Here is a 20,411-nt window from a genome sequence, read left to right as displayed (position 1 = left end):
AAACAATTATGATACCAAGTATGGTTTCCTTTGTTATTTTTATTGCTTGTTCTGGTGGGTTTTTTTTTCCCTATTCTTTGAATGTTAGTCTATTTGTGGTTTGTTTTGGGGCTTTTTTGTTTGTTTTTACCTTGCCTTGGCAGTTACCCAAGCTGGCCATCTTTGCTCCCCTGACAGGCATTGTTCTATAGATATTGTCTAAGAGCAGGCATGTAGGAAAAGTACAAGAGTAAGGTAACTTCTGATACGCTGTCTCCTGAGCTGTGACAACTTGTTGGATAATATTTCAGAGGCTGGCTGAATGTTTGGGAACTTGCTGTAAGGTTTGACAGATTAGTTTCTCAGAACCTTCAGAACTGAAGGATTTTGGTGAGTTGGTGGCTAAACTTCCAGTAGGATAATGCCATAACCAGAAGGTTTTGCTGAGTGCAGGGCTGTAATTCCTTACAGTTTTTTTCTTCACACTTTAAGCACTGGCTGATCCGTTAATGTAGCAAGTTTATCCTTGACAAAAGCAGATTATACGGTGTCAGTGAACTCCCTTCACAGTGGCTGGAAAAATGAAAACTGTATTTGGGGCAAGTAGAATAGCTAATGTTTTAATGACTCTTGAACCCTCAAGTAAGATTACATGATAGAAAAATTATTAAAAGGTTTTCAAAGACAACCTGTTTAAATAAAGGCATGAAACACTATATTTGAAGGTGTTTCTCTTGTAGTGCTTTCAGACACTGCAAAAGGGCTGTATGGGCTTATGATTTTGAAAATTGTCTTTGGTGTCCTTGTGACAGACATACATGGAGAGTATCTTGTGGATTGATTTCTGATTTTTGCTCATGTTCATTTTGTGTCTGGCGATGTACAAGAGGTTTCTCACTGAGCCAGGAAAAGGATGTCTGAGATCTCATTCATCTGGTATGAGGAACAGGCAAACAAGTGACAACTGACCAGAAGGAGCATGCCTTTTCTGCTGACACTGATTCTTCACAAAAAACCACATCAGTGTATATAATATCTTTGGTTGTGTAATGTTAGTGGAGCTGAGATGTCGTAGAAGACAAAAGCTCAAAAGACAGAGGCAGTTTGACTTACAGGATGTCTTTTGCAAGCACTTATGTAGCAGGGAGATTCCTGCTGCTTTGCTGGGCTGGGAGTTGTGATAGATTTTTATTGATTTTTGTGGAAGGAGGAAATGGTCTGTATATAGCCACAGTCGCATGGTTGCAGAAAACTGCATAATATACCATCATGTTTTACATTATCTGTCTTGTATGTATTGATCTATTAAAAATTGAAAAAGTGCAAAATGCCAAAATTGTGAAAACTGTTTTCCTCACAGAAACTTATAAAAATATTTTGATAAAGATGCAATAATTCAGCTGAGTATTTGATTTTACAGTGTAATACAGTAAAGTAGTTACATTCTTCTAACAAAAGTTTTTGTCCAGAGGACTAATTGCGGGGGGGGGGGGGGGGGGGGGGGGGCCGGGAGGAGGAATCTTTTTCAAACAAAAGGAGAATAAAGGCTGGTCCTTGATTTTGTTTTCCCTCCTCTTCAGCTCTGATCAAATATATCCGACCAGTATTTGTATCTCGGGCCGACCAGGATTCTCGCAGGAAAACTGTTGAAGAGATAAAGAGGCGTGCCCAGTCTGGTGGTAAATGGCCACAGGTACTGTATTCTGCTACTCTGTAAGAGATGGTATTTGGCATTTCCAGGCTTTAGATATGCAGTTTACATTCTTTCATTGTGGGTGGCTTTAGATGGTGTGGGGTGGTGTGTGGGTTTCCCCCACTCCCTCTTTATTGAAGATAAAATGTAAGATTCTCATCTGTCTCTCACTGGATTGTGTTTCAAGGGAAACTGGGTAAGTACATTACAGCTCTTAAGTGGTACTAAATGGACAGACCACAGCAGGTGAGGAAGTTCTCTAAGAAGAAAAAAAAAGTACTCATCAGAATACCTGGGGAAGCACTGTGTGTTCTCACTCTTCACAGGATTTTGGCACTGCCATTGTTGATGTGATACTGGGCAAGGCAGCCCAAAAAATTCGGATGTTCCAATACCACCTCTATTAAAATATGTGATTAAGGCTTGGATAAAATAAGTGGCTCAGGGTTTATTTTCTGCACCTAAAATGTGGCTGTTTATTATATGTTTGATTGAGAGTAATGGGAAGGAATGGATGACTATTTAAGATCTCACATTCCTAGAGGGATGTGATTATTTTGCAAATTTGAAGCATTCCTATGATTTTTTTTGAGATTAGGGTACTGTATGTTTGTTATGGGATTATTGCTGCTAATAGTGGGTATGCCTCTGCACACTGGACTGCAAAAATGTTATAAACTGCTATAAACAATGTGACAGGTGATATGTAGCTTTTGCATCATGACTTTCATCATTAGATTTCAAAGCAAGCTAGGACAGAATGGGCAATAAAACCAGTAAGGTTAATTTTAGTCCATTGCTTTGTTCCCTCATGATATGGATTTGGGGTGGGAGTTGTTTGTGTTTGTACTGTCTACCCTCTTCTGCCGAATTGGTTCTTAATGCTTAACTTAAGCATTTTTTGCTTTTTTCCTAGAAATCTGTTCAGGTATTTTCAGTCCCTGTCATTTGGGCATAGCAAAGAGAGAATAACTGTCTTTTCTTAGCCTGTAAGCAGGTAGCCTGGGAGCAGGAATTTTTTTCTGGTACAAAACAAACTGATAGTTTTGCCAGCACCAATATCTCCAGTGAAAATACTCATACTTAACAAGTGTTTCTGGTCACTGTCAGTGTTCCAATAAATATAATTATTATTGGAAAGCAAAAAAGAGGCATAAAGAAAAATAATTTTCCTGTTAAGGTAGAACTTTACTTGACATCTTTAGCACCTTTTCTTTTTTGCTCCAACTGAACTGTTTTTCCCTGAGAACATTTTTGCTGTAATCAATTAATAACAGCTTTGAAAAGATGTGTTTATAAATAAGTTCACATTGAAATAGTTCTTAAAAGTCAACTTTTTTTTTACTTCAAGATAATGATATTCCCAGAGGGCACTTGCACAAACCGATCCTGTCTAATTACATTCAAACCTGGTAGGTATTATGCTCATTTCTCTGTTCTCTACAGAATGTCCTTGTATCTTCATTTTCTGAAATACCACTTGCATTTTAATTTGCTTGCTGTTGCAGAAATTGAGTTAAAAACCTCGCAGTAAGGTGAAATTGGAATATAAATTTTATGATGCTACCGGAAGATTGTAATTCCATCACTGAACAAAATGGTTTTGATAATTCAGGTTTTTTCTTGACTTCTGAGATGCATATGAGCTGGAAGAATAATGTTTCTTCCTGGGTTTTTGTTTGTGGTTGTGTCTTTTTGCTGGTTTTTTTTTTTCTTTCTTGCCCCCTCCATATCCTATTTTGGGTCTGTCATGCAGCATTTAGATACTTGCTGCTGCCTTAAGCTTTATAGTGTATTTTTTATGTAACATCCATGTTCTAAGCTCTTTTCAGTGGTATCACCCTTTTTAGTTTATCAGATTAGTAGAGGGTGTGACACTGAATATTGCTGCAGCTGTAAACTGCATTTCCAGTAGGAATAAATGCCGGTACTGCAGTAAACCACTAACCTTTAATGTAAACTTGCCTTTATCGTGTAGGTAGGAAGATGGTCAGTGAAGAAGCTTCAGTGAGCAAGGCAGTTGTGAATGTGTTTTTTTGACTTCCTAGTTTTTTGCCTAGTTTCTGGTCTTACTGTGTGTCTTGTATTTTGTTTGGCTTGCAATTTAAATAGCACTCTGAGAATATCTTGCAGTGAGTCAGCATTGTGGTTCCTTGCACTGATTCATTTGGCTGAAGGAATCTCAGACTTTTCTCTCAGCTCTTACCTTTTTAGATGAATAAATGGTGATTAGGGAAACATCCACTTCTGTAGCTCTTTGCTCTCCTCTCTCCACCTGAATCCTGACCATGCTTTAAAAGCTAGCCTGAATCCTTCATGTGAAGCCCTGATTTCTTGCCCTCCCTCTGTGCCATAGACATTCCAGGCGCCATGTATTTCATCCTTACATTCTCACTCTATCTTCCTCTGCCCTGGTCTAGTACATGCTGCTGTCTGCCTCTTGACTGTCTCACTTTTCCTACTGAAACCTGCTTCTGTATCCATCCAGCCTTCCAGAAATCCTTTGCCTCAGAACTCCTCACTTATATCGCATTACTTTAGGTCTCTGTTCAAGTTAACTCTATCAGGATGCCTTTCTCCATTCTACTAACATGGCCTATGCTCCTTGCTCTCACTACACATTTTCTTGGTTTTGTGTTTAAATGGTAGTGTTATCATCTACCACTCAGCTTTTGTCAGCTTTGGATTGTTTCAAAAGTTGCTTAGACTGTTCTTTGAGACTGATCAGAAGGTACCACTGGCCTCCAAATCTCTTAAGGATTCCACACAGTCCACTTCATTCAAAGATGTTTATACTCTGTAAACAATTATTCCTTTTATGTCTTGACAGTTATTTTGTAATACAAATTTTATGCCAGGAATAGAGTGTACTTCAATTATTCCATTCTTAATTTTAATTGGAATATTAGGGAGACATTAGTAAATTGTCATGAATAACATACTCTGAGTGAAAATCTTAATTTCTTCATGAGAGAAAGATATGTTGAGAGAAGTCTTGAACAAGATAGTTATCATGCTTACCCAATCTTTGTATTAGAAACCAAGAAAATGCTTAGAAAATGACATGGAGCTTGTGCTCCTTATTTATCAGAACTCTAATTTTCCTATGAAGTGAAGCAATGCTTCTGAATAATAGCTCTAGGTCAATATAGCTCTAGTTAAATATATAACTATTAGTTTTTCCACAGCTACAGAATAGAAGTGACATTAATTCTGTTATTTCAGAAATGATAAATTGCCTATAAATTTCTGTTGTTCAGATAAAAGTAGAAAGCTTATTTTACATAGGAGCCTAAGGTCAAATATTGTTGACCACAGGGAATAAATTAACTTAACCATCTAGTGCATGCTCATTTTTTTATTCATTTATTGAGCTGAATTCTTAGCTTGGACTTGTGTAAATGTGTATTTTGACTAGTGTAAATGACAATATATGTAAGTGCTAGAGGATAATTTAGATAATGGAAGCAAACATTTTTAATTGCCTGTGTGCTGTAAAGGTGGGTATACAGTGTCATTCTCCAGTACTTGCTTTTTAGTTACTTTTGAGGCTACTTTCAGATCCTGTTTTTTCACCATCAGCTACTTCTTATGAGTCCATTAGCTGTGTAACTTTTCTTGCTGCAGTAAATTTGTTCTTTACCAAAATGCACTATAAGTTAATTATGTATCATATGTGCCTTCTAGGAGCATTTATTCCTGGGGTTCCTGTGCAGCCGGTTGTTTTACGTTATCCAAACAAACTGGTAAGTTCAGCTTGCAGTGTCATTGGAAATTCAGGGCATTTTCCTTTAAGTGCATTGGCCCTTGTGTAACCTTTTAGGTTTAAAAATTGAAAAGTCATTACTAAATTATTGTTGGTTAAGTATTTATTTCTTAAGTCTCATGCAATATAGGGAGTCTTAACTGAGACAGTTTAAATGTTTCTAGGCTGAAAGTTGTTCAGGTTGTTACGAGAAGCACTCCGCAAACTATGAAACAAATGGCAATTTCTGCCCTGGATCTGTGTTCCAAAGTGCTCCCTGTTCCTCCAGTGTGTGCTGGAGAGTTGTTTTAATACCATTTATTGCTGGAAGATGTTTCTGCATCTCCTGCCTTTGGGGGTGTTAGTCACGAATTCCTGTGACTGGCTGAATGGTATAGGATAATGTGTTGAGGATCTCTGCACCTTTATGAAGTGTCATCTCTGTTTTACATTCACCATGCCTTTGGCTAAGGAATTAGCTAATTTGGAGCAATCCTCCAATGTAAATTACATTCAGATAAAATGCAGGTTATAGTGCTTATTTACAATATCTGAAGTTTTTTTGAGCCCACTAGGGCTATTTTCATGTCCAGTCTGTCCCCTTCTGAAGTAGAAGTTACTTAGGGAGGGTGTCAAGTGTGTCAGAAGTAAAATAAGGACCACCTGGTCTCTTTTACTCATGCACGTCACATCAGAAGATCTCTGACTAGACCATTAACAACAACAACAAAAATAATAACCCTTGTTCTAAGGAAGAGTTTTGTTTCTTCTTGGTAGCTGAGTAGCTTACAAATATTTCCATCCATTGTTCTTTCTGTCATTCGCAGGTTGATATTAAACAAGTGCTTGATTAAAAAAGAAAAGGATCCAAGCAAAGTTAATTTACACAGACCACCATTTGGTCTTGGCTGAGACAAGGTGTAATGGCAATCAAATAGTTTGCAGTAAAAAACCCAAAAATTGTCTTTGCAGATGCTGTGACAAAAATAGCAGCCTGATATGCTTGCATAGTATCAAGTGCATAGTAGCAGGCTGCCTGGGACTTTTCATTACATAATCGTTATATTTTCAGGAAGAAAGATTCTTTTCTAAAAATAGTCTGAAGTTTTGATGGCACTGCCATTTAAAATGGCAAATATGCTCATGGCTTATGTCATCCTTAATATGCCTCGTAACTTTTTGTTACTGTTCAGCTCATAGCAATATAAAGCTATCAAATGTTATTTTGTAAGTATCTTCAAAATCAGGTGCATACTGAAATGTCATTATTGCCTGTAGTACATAATATGCAATGTTTTTAAACCAATAGTAAATGTTCCTAACACTTGATTAACAGAAATTTGTGAACTTTTAATGTTGAGGTAAAACAATATAAACATAAATGAAAATTCTCATAATTTTTGTTACTGCAAAAATGCCATAAAAAATTGTAACTGGTTATATATATATCCACTATGAGCTGGCATGAGTTTGTGTATGGGACTTTACTTTTTCCTACTACTTTAAATTGCTGTGAAACACTTAGTTTTCAGTGCCTCACTGAGTCATTTAACCTTCTATGATCTAATTCCTAGAGACCTTCCAAAGGCCTAAGCATTAATGGCAGAGGTGATAATTGCTATTAATGCTTTATTTTTATGTTAGCTTAGGGGTTGCAGAAGATTTGAATCAGAGTTAGGAGGAGAGGCAGAAGGAATATGATGTGGTGCACGAAGAGGAGGTTTATTTTGGTTATGGATTTATGGTTATGATATGGAGTTAGATGATTTTGTTTCAATTATTGAGCTATTCTTATCTCAACCTGCAAGGCAAGGCTTACCTTTCCTTCTCAATTCTCTTGCCCATCCCAGTGGAGGAGTGAGAGAGCAAACAGCTACGTAGTGCATAGTTGCCAGCTGGGATTAAACCACAACACATGTAAGAACAGAGTAGGGAATGAATATTGGTGTTCATACACTAACATACCATTTTTAGCTTTTAACTTTAAATGTCCCTGGCTTTCTATTTATTGTCTTGTTTGACTGATGCATAGTAGAATTTTAGTTTAGAAAGGAACTTGTTAAGATGTTTGCTTAGCCAGTGAACTCCAGATATACATTGTGTGCAGTCACCCCACTGTTTTGTTTTGATTGCCTGATCTATGTTCAAAGCTTTGAGTTCCACAGCATAGATGAGGACACTCTTAGATTTGAGTGCATTTGGCTGTTTTGAGAGGCTTTTTGAGATCAGAGCCTGTGGAGAATGTAGTAGGTGTCTGCACTCTGGCATGTTTATTTCATTGTAGTCTATTGAAGAGCTAGTGAAAGCACCACTGTTCTGCAATGTGCTGAAACATGGCAAAAGTGAAGAAGTAAATTCAGGTTTTTTTCTAGAAAATAAATCTAATTCTGGTTGCTTTGAAGAACTCTGTTTTATATTTTTTATAGTTGAGTTTCTCCCTGAATAACAATCATCTTGGGGCTTTTGACTATTTGTATTAGATGATATCTCTGGTCCTCTATCAGTGCTTTTTAGTAGTAATATTTTAGCATGTTGCTCTTCTTGATACATGAGCAGAAAGAAATTTTAAGGCTATAAATGTTGTTTAGACCTGAAAGTCAATATTTGCTACTAGTTGTCTAGATTGGTAATGTTTTAGGTATTTGGATGCCTGAGAGCTATTACCTGTATTCTAGTTAGAATAAATGCTCTAATGTGTTCACCCATAGGTTCTCTACTGCAATCCTTTTTATATTTTTTTTACTTATTCTCTTTGTTTCTTCATTTGAATTTTCTGTCAGAGTGTTGTTACTTGAGAAATTATGAAAATATATAAGCTATATACCTGTTTAAATATTACAAAGCCATTTAAAATGTATTTTATGTCCAAATGTCTTCCACAAGTAACTGTGCTACTTGATAAGAGGTTTGGCAGCAGCTCTTACACAGTTTTGGTATATCAGGGTTAACTGAACCTGTAAAAACACAGCCAATCTCCTGTTGGAAGGCTGACATATGATTCTCAGTATCTTCTTGTGTCAAATACAAACTCTGTGGAAGATGGCTCTTCTCCCTGTTTGCTCCCATGCCGAGGGGAAATAACAGAGGGGATAGCTCAAGGTCAGGTTGGATGGAGCTCTGGCCAGCAGGATGTAGTTGAAGACATCTCCACTCATTGCAGGGGAGTTGGAATAGATGGCCTTAAAAGGTCCCTTCCAGCCAAGCTATTGTATCATTTTATGTACTTCCTCACAATTTAAAGTATTCATTACTTAGATACAATAGTTTGAAAGTGTACTCAGAATGCTGTCAAAGAGAATGTTGTCCAGTAGCACTGGTAGCTGTGATAAACATAAAACTTAGTTACGTAAGGAAAAATCCTACTTCCCTTTGTCTGCTTGTTGTTTTTATCATAAAGATATTGGTTATGCTGCTAGGAGTCTCCTATAACGTGGATCTGCCTCTTGCAGATCAGAATCCTGTTTTCCCCTAGATGGCATTTCTGGCCATTATCCCTGAGGCACCCTGAAGTTCTTATAAGAAAAAGCATGCCTCTCCACTACGACATTCATATTGGGAATTTCTTGTAGGATTGTTGATAGATTTGTGGCTTACTTGAGTTTGACTTGCCAGCTAGCCAGCATGAGGCTGGATTCTGAAAATATCTATGCACTGTTCAATGATCCAGACACTTTTGTGGTGATCACATTTTTATTTCCCTCTGTGCTGTTGTAATTTAGAGAGCTGAGCTGGAGATGTATAGTGCTTGGTGTTCTGGAAGGCAGATCTAGTCTCTAGATAAGTTATCAGCTATCTACACTGGTTTCTCATGGTTTATAATGAAAGCTCCTCGGGGGAAAAAGACAAACCTCATAATGTGTTTACTTGCACTGTTATCAGAAACATCAAAATAGCCAGAAATAGTGTAACAGTAAAACTATGCACATTATAGTTCTGAAAGATAACTACATGAAAATGAGTTTTTTTAACACAGTTAAATTTATTGCTGCAGATGGACTCATCCTTTGTTATATTTTGTTTGATTGCAAATAATCACTAAATGTCAAGTTCTAAATTTTTAGTGGATTTTTGTGACATATTGACCTTACTCTCCAAGCTGTTATCATTAACCATGTTTTTCTCTTTTTATGGATGGGTTTGCTTTCTTTTATTTTTACTTTTGGTAGCCTTTTGCTCTAAATGGTAATTTAAACTTAAGTTAAACTTGATTTTTCATGGTCAATGGCACATGTGATCACCTGAAACCTCTAGAACGAATTTGGATTGTAGCATAGAACTGAACTAGAACGTGTTCAATAGGTTGAAAAAATAGCTTTCTGATCAGGTCTTTCAGAAACCTGAATTTAATGAGTCCTCTTGTCTTTACACTAATGACTTGAACTCTTTTTCCCAGTTAGAACAGAACTAATTTCCAGGTTTTTAAATTCTTTCTTGTACACTTAAATCACATCTCCAAGTAGTGCATTTTTTCCCTGTGCTATTTCTTAGTATTACTTAAAAATGGGATGACTTTTATTGTCATATTACTACCTGTTATATGTTCCTTTACAGGTCTCTGTTCCATTTTTTGCTATTTGCATCTTGTTTGCTTCTTTTACTGCTATTTGTCCTCTCTTAGTTTTTCACACAGTGTTCATTTTGGCCACGTAGCTGTATAGAAGATGGGCTGATTCCTCACAGGGTTAAGAACTTTTGCAAAGGAAGCACAGAATTTCCATGAAAACTTCTCAGTCATATATTGTTAGTTATGCTGTGTGCAATGTAAAAAGCTGAAAGCACAATAATTAATTGCAAATGTCACACTTCTTTTCTTAGGATACAATCACATGGACATGGCAAGGGCCAGGAGCGTAAGTGGTTAATGTTTTATTGCTTTTATCATTGCTTTCCTCAATTAGTTTTTATTTATATTACTTACATAGTCAACCAATTGCTGTTTATTTGATTATTCTTTGTGATTAATTTATCTTTTATCTGTTATTCTGTAATTTTTCTGTAATTATTCTATTAGTCATTAAGAGGAATCCAGGTGGAAACAAAGTACTTCTGCTGTTATGATTCTGTCGGTTTGCAGAATGAATTTTAGGTTTTTATTTCAATTTTAGTTTTTTTTAGCCAAGTGCCTGAAGTAAAGCAACTTGCTTCTGCTCTACATATTCTATTGACTGCAAGTTGATTTGGTATCATACTGTATAAAATCTAAGGCTATTGTTTGAAATTGGTCTACTCTCCTGAAAACAGTCGATCCACTCAAAGAATTTGGACATACTGTTTCCATTACCTTGCCTGAATATAATTTCAACTTTTTTTTAAACAAAATGTTATTCTAGAAGTTCTTTGGCAAATTCATGTAATATAAAATATTAAATGAAGTAGTTCTTGCTTGTTTAAAACAAAATTTTTAGCTTTATTTTCTCATTGGAATTTGAGTAGAAATTCCAAAATGTTTAGATGAAGATGAAAACCACAAATTTTGAACCCTAAACAAAGGGGAGTTGGCTTCTGTGGTTAAGGCTTTGTATTATTTTGAATGTCCCATGTGAGATCCTATGTTTTAGTAATAATGAGGAAACTATGGGGATTAGCCAAGATTCAAGTAATTTAGAATTTTGTCAATTAAGTTTTGCACTTAGGAACCAGGTCTAATTAAGGACACGATTTGGAGACTTGAGGAAATCATTGATCACTTCCAAAGGTTCAGCTTACAATTAATTTGTCACATTGGAAGTAGATGAGTCCATGGTTGTATATAAGGCAGCATTTGCTGCATAAAGGACTTTCTGTTCTCATGAGCTCCTACCTCTTCCCTTGCATTTGCACTGCAATTCTGTAAAAATGTAACTCAGCCATAGAGGAGACAGCTGAGTAGCTTAGTATCCCAACTTAGTATCTCAACTAAGGACTGAGGAGCACAGAGGAAGAGGGAAGAAACTTGTGTGTTGCCTCAAATCACTATCATGTCTACAAAACCCTTATTCTGAAGTGTTGACCTCTGCTAATAAAATAAAATTAAATTAAAGCTGAATCAGAATCTGCAGCAGCATGTGATGTTATACAAATTGACTGGGTCAGTTTAAATTACAGTTTGGCTTAATTAGGATTAATTCTCCTGGGTGACCTAAAATGTATTCGTGATGTCATAGCAGAGAATATTATTAAGACTGATAACAGGCTTAGTTTTCTCAGCAAACATATCTTTTCTGTTTTAGTGTTAGCCAAAACATAATCTAGAAATGTTTCTGTATGTAGGAATATTCTGTTTGTTTAAAGGTGCTGTAGCTTGTCAGATGGATTGAAAACTTGTCACATGCAAACTTGAACACTCTTACACTCATTGAAAGTAACGCTTTTACTACTTTGACAGTATTCACTGCAGATCACCTGAGTCCACCTTGAAAACAAAGAATGGCTGTTGTTGAGTTAGATACAGGTTCTATCAGTTTCAAATTTTTATTTAAATTCAGGGTTTAGTCTTTGAGGATTACAGAGATGACAGAGAGAAAAGTTTACTTGTAACTTATTGAGGATTTTTAATGCGCTTGAGCAAGGATCTAGAAACCAGACTTCTGTGTTTCTTTTGGGAACATAAACTTCAAATCCCAGACTTCATTGTTCCTGATTATTTTCTTTGCTTTAATGTGTTGTAAGCTCAATAAGAAGGAAGAGGGGGAAATAGTTTGCAACCCTATATGTGTATAACAAAATGAGTAGGGTTTTGCTTCTAGGAGCTGTGCTTTATCTGTATAAGAGGATTTTGACCAGTGGTCCCCTCACAATGATTGACTGCTGTAACTACATAGATACTGTATGAAAATGTGGCTACTTGACACTGTTCCTTAATTTAGGTTTACTAAATCCTTGCCTGGATTTGAATCTTAATGCTTTCTAAGGTCAAGTTGATTCCAGTTATCTTGTATCTTAGGCTATTAAAACACACGTACTGCATTTCATTAACTGACTTTAGAAGTATAATGAACTTTGATTCCAAACTGAGGTAGTGATAAAATATGTGGTTACATAATTAATCTTGCCAATTCTGTGCTGAATGCAGGATTTTTCTGAGACAGTTATTCTTCCTTTAACACATACTGCATATACTACTTTTCACTGTTTGTCTTCCTGCTTTTGACTATTTTTTAAGATGCCAATTCAGCGTAAACTACTTTTTTTCCACATTACAGAATGTAATATGTAGAAGTACTTTCAAAGGCTTCTTTTAATTTTTATCTGAATATGTTCATACCTACAAGTAGGATGCTACATGAAGACTTTGGACCGTAATGTATTACAGTTTCGTTACATATAATTTTTTTTCCTCCATCCTTCCCTATCTTCCCCTTTTAGGTTTGAAATTCTGTGGCTTACTTTATGTCAATTTCACAATTCTGTGGAAATCGAGGTCAGTAAAAAAAAACTCCAGTGTATTCTGAGCAGTTGCAGAATGCATAATATTGTACTTAATTCTGCAGTAAAAGTTTGCATTCAAATTTTGTATGTATGTCTGTAAAAACAAGTTAAGATAACACTTAGATTTTAGACAAATGGCTTCTGCATCTGAAAATATAGTCTAAAAATGAAATAGCAAAATACAGTTTTCCAGTTGGCATAAGACTTTCTTTTTTTACTGATTTAAATTGAGTAGATAAAATTCGGGCTAAGTTTAAAGAGTCCTTAGTGAACAAATTTCTTGTCTTCTAATGGCCTGATGGCTGTTTTAAGTAGTGTACCAACTTTGTATGTTAAACATTCAAGTGTGTGAATGCTCTTGTACAAACTAAGGACTGTCTTGTAGAGAAAAATTGTAGATGGTTTCTTATAGGCCACATAAGTTATTTAATGTCTGGCTAATTTTTTTATTAAGCTGTAGTGTTCAGAATGTCAAATTGGAAAATACAAAGAAAATCTAGCTATATTCCTAACTTTGTGTGGAGAAAAATACTGTAATTTTAAGGCTGAAGACTATTGTAGTGAAAATGTGGAAACAATTACAGCCTTTCCTTTCAACTTTTTGTCCTTATGCATTTTACACAGAATAATTACATTTTTGTGGACAATTACATATTTCAAAAGTGTCATATAGGATATTTGACAGATGTTCTGCAGTTCTTTTGCTTTTTGAATAATGAAGCAGCTCTTTAGCTCTGACAGATGGAACTGATGGCAGGGTAAAACAGTAGGAAGAACTATTGCATGTTTACATACACTGTGTTACAATAGTAACATAGATTGCATGCTAATCACTGTACTTGTCATTGCTCTGTGTTTGCTTATTTTTGCAATCAGTTATTCTCAAAATTGATGAATTTGCAAAATACCAGCCACTCAATAGTTGTATGTGTTGTAGAAATTTGTGGTTTGTGTTATCAATTTAGTTGGATAAAAAACAAATGTGATTTCCAGAATAGTGGCCTGTGTTTTGCAGAAGGGCCAGGGAGTGACTGCTCACGCAGGGCTAAGACAAACCAGCTGGTTGGCAGGATTTTTACCCTTTCTCAGGAGCCTGGTTTTCTGCCCTAGGCAAGTAAAATGGGTTCTTTCACACAGGAGTGAACACTGCTGAGCTTTCTTGACTTTTGAGGCAGCAGCTGCTAGCAGATGTTGAGTTTCTGTAGCTCTTACAGATCTTGCATAACAAGCTATGATCTTTGGTAGCTCTTGGAGGAAGAAAGCAAACTAACTAGTGACCTTCTGAAATATTCCATACTAAAGCTGGAGTTGGCAGATGATAGAAGAGCAGACCTGTTTATAAGGTTGCTCTCAAGTATGAGGCAGAATACTTGAAAGCTACTTATTGAATTTGTTTTTGTAAGGAATTGCAGTGAGGACTGGTAACATATAGGAAAAATTAGTTGTTTTGTGTTCAAAGTCATATTTTTCCCCTGGTCTCTGAAGCTTGTTGGTTGATATTCCTGCTCTGTTCCATCAACAAAGAGATACTGGCAAATCCCTGCCAGCCTGGATACCACAGTTAGTGCTGATGATCCAATAACTCAGGGAGACACACTACAAAACAGTGGTTTTTTGATTAAATGATAGCTGGTAAGGTTTAACAGCCAGCAATCAGGATCCAAAGTTGGCTAGTCTGAGCTTCTCTGCATATATTATATGTTCTGGCATATTGTGTGTGTCATTCAGTTTGTGTATGGAGAAGCGAGCATCTATGTAGGTTTTATAATAAATTTCTGTAAATATTGGCCCATCCACCCATCCTGTACTTAGAACTGGCATGCTGGCAGTGTTAGGAAGAAGAAAGGATATATGATTATGTGCACATGTAGTTTGTTTTGGCTCATGTCTGTTTGTTTTACTGACCTGTCAACTTCAGTGTTCATACATCCATGACAGTCTGCAACAGCTGAGAATTCTTCTCTTAGTTTTGTTACTGATGTTGAAATGATTATGCTATTTATGTTGAGTTAGGCACAGACACATAGAACACCTCTGAAATCACCTCATATTCAAACTTCTCCTGTGTTTGGACAAATTACTTGATAGCCATTTGCAACTCAAATAACTGGAATGAGGTTTGAAAGTTGAAGGAACAGTCTTCCCATGTCTGTTAAAACCACAAAGACTGTGAAATTGTGTATTACATGAGGCTGCTGTACCTGCTTGTAATGTAAACCTAGAAGACAAGAGTCATATGTTTTCATCTGCAATGGGGCATATAGGGAAAACTTCAGCAAAACACAAAATAAATTCAATAAAATAAATTCAGATGAATATCCAATGGCAGTGTTTGGGTAGCGTTGATCATACTGTTATGTAATTTTAAAAACACAGCTAGCTTCATGGTTATGGAGAAGTATTTGCTGAAATTATAAACTTTAAAATAGAGACTAACAACTCTACCCAATTGTTAGTTTCTATTTTAAAGACCATTGTGAAATTTCTGGGTCATAATTCCCGTTTTCACTACCCATAGGTAATTACATATGCTACAACTAAGCTTCTTGTAGCTTTGTTTTCTAATTCAGAGGCTTTACACAGGATTATGATCATTTTGCTCACTTAGTGCATAAATTATCTCATTGTTCTGTGCTAGTAAGAGAGCTGTCTGTCTGGTACTGAGTAGGAGTGGTCATCAGAGCAACCCCCTCTTGTTCCTCCCATTTGAGAAGTTAGTTACTTGGCAGAACTAAATGTTTTGAAGGTTCTTATTGGTGAGATTGGCCATGATCTTGGGGCTTATGTAATTTTTCAATGGACACTTAAAAACAGCTTAAACACTGGAAGATATTTTAATGTAGGCCATGCTGTTCTGAAAGCTGCCCTTTCTGTTGTGGTTCTCCAGCAGTTCTGTTTTAATTTTCCTGTTTCCAACATCAACTGTTCTTTGGTTCTCTGGTCATCTGCATTAATTTAGATTTTTTCTTTCAATGGAGTGTTAATGGCTGATGTCCATTTTAAGGGAAAAAAAATTCAAAACATCCAACAGCAGAAAATAAAAACACTTGTCATGTGTACATTAGGCAGTCATACATGATTTCAAAATGTGCAGGGGGAACAATAAATACCTGATGTCCTTAAAATTTGGATGCCTAATCTAGAGCAATATTCCTTTAGTGTGTGCTCTTTTTTTGGTTATCTAGAAAGTGCTGAACAATTCTGGATGTAAGTGAGGTTTATGCAAGAAAATGGTATTACTTCTAAAGTATTTTAAAATTCTGAGTTCCATTTAGGAAATGAAGATAAAAACCTCTGCTTAGGTTCCATGCGGTAAGAAATAAGCAGTTAATGTTATATGAATTTCTAGAAGTATGACATACACTTCAGCATTTAAAAGTTTAATTTTTTAATGTTTTCTGTAGTCATAATGTAACTTTGTGAATAGCAACAAACTGTATACAATTTTCACCTTAGTGCTGTAAGAGATTGTTTAAAATGTTAAATATTTTTGGTATAATTCAGTTCTCTGTATGCAGTTTCTACCCGTGTATATTCCTTCAGAAGAAGAAAGAAAAAATCCAGTCTTGTATGCCAATAACGTCAGACGTGTAATGGCAGAGTAAGTATGTTATAATTCTACATAAAATAGATGTGTGGTTTTAAGTTTAGATTGAAGAAAATATTACGAAATCCGGTCAGCGTGGTTGTCTGCCTACAAAGAGCCTTGTAGTCTGCAGGAATGTCCACAAGACCTCTTACACAGCAGTTACTTTCCCTACTGAGGAGGCCACGGAGCCACAAATACAGCAAGAAGTGTAGGAGTTGATGGGTTTGGAATTTTTTTTTCTGGTTGGTTGTTTTGGGTTTTTTTAAACATGCCTCCATATAATAAGCCAGTTCTGCTTGCTCCCAGTGAGTGTTTAGTCTTTTGGGGGAAGGGTATTGTTGAGTTTTAGGAAATTTAATGTACCTGAATTTTGTGCTATTGGGGTGTCATTTTAAGCTGTGACTGTTTTAACGGGGTTAAGAATAGTTTCATGGATCCATTGTTACCCTGTGGCTATTTCAAACAGTGAAATAAGCACATTAAGTGCTTTACTTCCATTGGAAACAGAGGACTGATACAATGCAAATTAATTGAATTTAACATGTTGACAGTTAAAATACTTGTCTATAGAGTATAATAAAGGCAACATTTAATACATTCACTCTTTTGTTGCATTTTTATTAATGTCTTCTACATTTCTTTTTTGCTCTTTCAGTAAACTTTCCATTAGTCACTACATAACTCTTTTCCATATTTACAGTGAACCCTCAGGCCTGTGATCACCAATAACTCTTGATAGGTTTATGTATCTTCCTAATCCCAATTTTGAAAGAACTTGTGAAATCATAATTTCTTTTTTCTAACTTCTCTTCCATTTCTAAGTTTCTGATTTAAGCCAAAGGCCATTTTGTAGGTAGTGAGAATTCTTGTCTGTTTGAACCTGGGTCTGTGAGTTTCCTTAAGGATGTTGGGAGGATAATATAACAACAGATCCATTCTACAAAAGGACATTTCTCACAAGAGAAAAGAACAAAAGGACTTGTTTGAATCATCCTGTCTTGGAGTCAAAAAATCTTTGAGGCACTGGCCTCAAAGACTTTTGTTGTTAATTAAAGACCATCACCAAGTGTTGTCCTCAGACTTTGTGTAGAAGGCCACGTTACTGAATCTTCATTCTGAACTCTGCTCTAATTAGATAACAGGGATTGTGTGCTATAAGGAAAAATTTTGAAAGCCTACAAAAGTTGACAACAACTGGCATGTCACAAGCTTTCCCTTCTAAGTGTGCTTAGGAGGAAAGACATGATTACGTTTCTCTCTCCCAGCCCTGAAGAATTAAGCATTTGTAGTCACAGAAGAGGAATGCAGATCTAAGAGGGAGACTGTCAGAATGAGAGATGTCAAAAAATACTTGCTTTGGGATGAGGCAGGGGCTGTAGATGCTGTGTTGATGTGAATGGGAAAACAAATGTGTTTGGATATCAAAGTTTTGAAGTTAAAATGCAGATAGGAATGAAACAGAATGTTGATGCCTGGATACCATGGATTACTGTAGACCAGTTAACATCAACATAGTTAAAAATTATTTACTTCTGACCACTTCCAGATGCTTTCTTCTTGTGTCAGTTCTCCAGACTTTCCCACTTTATTCATGCAGCTTTTGGTACAGTAGATTCCAGCTCAAATGCTGTCAAGGCTGTTCTGGAACTGTAGCAGTGGCAACTCAAGTACCTTGGGTGCTGTTGGGTGCTAGCATTGCACTCTGCATTGCTGGATAAAGGACAATATTTCTGCTTCATCTAGATTTGTCTTGCTTTTCTTGAGGATTGAGTCAGTAGTGATGTAACATCTTGTAGTCAAGAGGTCCTTTTGGGATCTATTTAGATGTCTGCTTTACCCCTCCTCCCCATCATTTCTCTGGCAGAAGAGTCTAATTCCACTGGATATTTTACAGCACCAAAGGTGGCACTCCCAGGTAATAGTGTGAGTCTAGAGCCAGTGTTGTGGAAACCTTGTGTTCCACTCTCGATTTCAGAGGGAGTTGATAAAATTCCTGAGTGCAGCAATAGATACAGTTTCTGCTTTTGAAATTGTTTGCCTTCACAATAATCTTGATTTGTAAACAGCTTCTATTTAGCGTTGAACAAAGCATTTGACAAGATTGTATCTTACGCTGCTTCTGCTTGTTGACTGAAGAATTTTTGGTTTACCTATATTTGACTAGCTTTTCTGTAGCTGGACACAGATGTGAGTGATGGTGGTCTCTAGATACTCAATTTATAGATCTAAGTGAACACAAACTATTTTGTTAAGGAGATGCTGTCATTCACAGAGGTTTGCTTCTTTAGGACATTAGTTTCTTGCACGTTGGATGAATGTATTTGCCCAAAAATGAAACCCAAAGTGTGCCTGTGTTATCAGAACTGGAACTACTCATATAGTATAACCACAGCTGCTGAACATGCTTGCCATCCTTTGGGTCATTTTCCTAATATACACAAAGGGTATGTGCAGAATAGATTAATCTGCTGCTTAAAATATGGTCCCTACTTACACCTTAATTATATGCTTCACATTTAATTTTCTCATACAACATACTTTTGGAGTGAGTCTGTCTTGCTTGGTCTTTCTGGCCTTGTTCTGACTCCTACTCAGTTTAGTCAATGCCCATGTCACCCACAACATGCTATCAGGAGCTGTGTTTACAATCACTTTCAAATCACTGAAAATGTTGAGTGCTTTTAAATATGGCAACAGTCTCAGCCAGTTCTCTTTAAAATAAATAAAGTGGGGTGCTGTTCTGACGTTTAGTTCACTTCATGTGTTCTTTATTGCTCTAACAAAATTCTGAAACCACCCTACTAAGTAATGTCATGTTGATAAATATTATGTTGCCTTACTTTTGTATTACTTAAGCAAAATCATCATTTTGATCTTCATGTGCATAAACTATTATCATCTTATGTTGATGGCAGTCAACATGGGTCATTTTGATCTGTTAATTTATTGAGTTCCACAGTTTCCTCTCTGTATTTTCTGCTTGAGTGTCAATCTTTTTGTCCCATGTTGTTTCTTGGTGTTTTTATTTTAATCTTCAAATTAATAAATAATAATTTATTGGAACTATATTAGTGTTGGAAATTTGTTAACCACTTGAGACTTCAATTCCAGCTTTTCCAGAATTATTAGGAACAAATCAGTTGACCTTGCCATCACAAGTATTTATTTCTAAAAATTTCTCTGTGGTAGAGGAAATATCTCTTAGAACATTGGGAAATACTTACTATTATTCATAGGATTTGTCATCTTGTTTTCCAATGTAAAGTATTACACATGACAGAGGGTTTTTTGTCTGATGACAATTTTTCTATCCTTAGCTAGTAGTTATTTTTTTGTATTTTTTATTATGCTTTAAAAACTTATGCTTCTTAGCTGCATCAATTGCAACTTTTTATCCATTTTTACCTTTCTGTGTTGTTTTGCTGCATCATAGTTCCTAATTTACTGATAGCTATTTAAAGAATTATATTTTCTGTGATATTTTTGTTTGGAGTATTTTCCCCTAAAAAAATTAATTAGTTGCCTCTTTTCATTGTGGGGTTGTACCCATTTGTTACTATTCTTAAATGCCTTATTTCCATTAGCAACTGCATTCTGAAAGACATCTCTTAGTTGTAATCAAAGTGGTGTTTAGGGTGTAGAAATTCTGTTTGAAGGAAAAAGTAAATAACTTTTACTCCCACTTTGAGGGGGATAAAAAGTTTTGTTACCCTGCTGTTCTTTAGGATTCAGATATGTTTGAAAGAGGTATGTCAGTAGCTTAGCTTCTGGTTAGTTGCAAAAATTAATTTCGTACAAAGATAAGCCAGTGGTAATCCAGGCATCTAATTGTGAAAATCTACACTGCAGGTTCTTTGTGCAAGTCTAAAGTAACCTCATAATCTGTAATTACAGATATAAGCTGACTAAATGACGATACACAGACCCACAGGTCACTTATTAACATGCAAAAACAATTTGGTTTTTTTTCAGTTTCTCTTAAAGACTGTCTTTAAAAT

At 36.0% G+C, this 20,411-nt stretch overlaps 1 protein-coding gene across 2 annotated transcripts in view; it reads left to right on the top strand.

Moving 5' to 3' along the window:
- Positions 1 to 20,411, top strand: part of LPCAT1 (lysophosphatidylcholine acyltransferase 1) — a 64,694-nt gene that overhangs the window by 15,096 nt on the left and 29,187 nt on the right. For both annotated transcript variants that reach the window (XM_015618242.3, XM_015618241.3), the window contains exons 4-9: positions 1,560 to 1,672; positions 3,024 to 3,084; positions 5,360 to 5,418; positions 10,233 to 10,267; positions 12,762 to 12,816; positions 16,343 to 16,425. In XM_015618242.3, coding sequence (XP_015473728.1) covers positions 1,560 to 1,672; positions 3,024 to 3,084; positions 5,360 to 5,418; positions 10,233 to 10,267; positions 12,762 to 12,816; positions 16,343 to 16,425 — 406 coding nt within the window. The remainder of the gene's footprint in view (positions 1 to 1,559; positions 1,673 to 3,023; positions 3,085 to 5,359; positions 5,419 to 10,232; positions 10,268 to 12,761; positions 12,817 to 16,342; positions 16,426 to 20,411) is intronic.

The sequence above is a fragment of the Parus major genome, chromosome 2, assembly GCF_001522545.3.
Source record: "Parus major isolate Abel chromosome 2, Parus_major1.1, whole genome shotgun sequence".
NCBI lineage: Eukaryota > Metazoa > Chordata > Aves > Passeriformes > Paridae > Parus > Parus major.
This window is presented reverse-complemented; position numbering and strand designations above follow the sequence as displayed.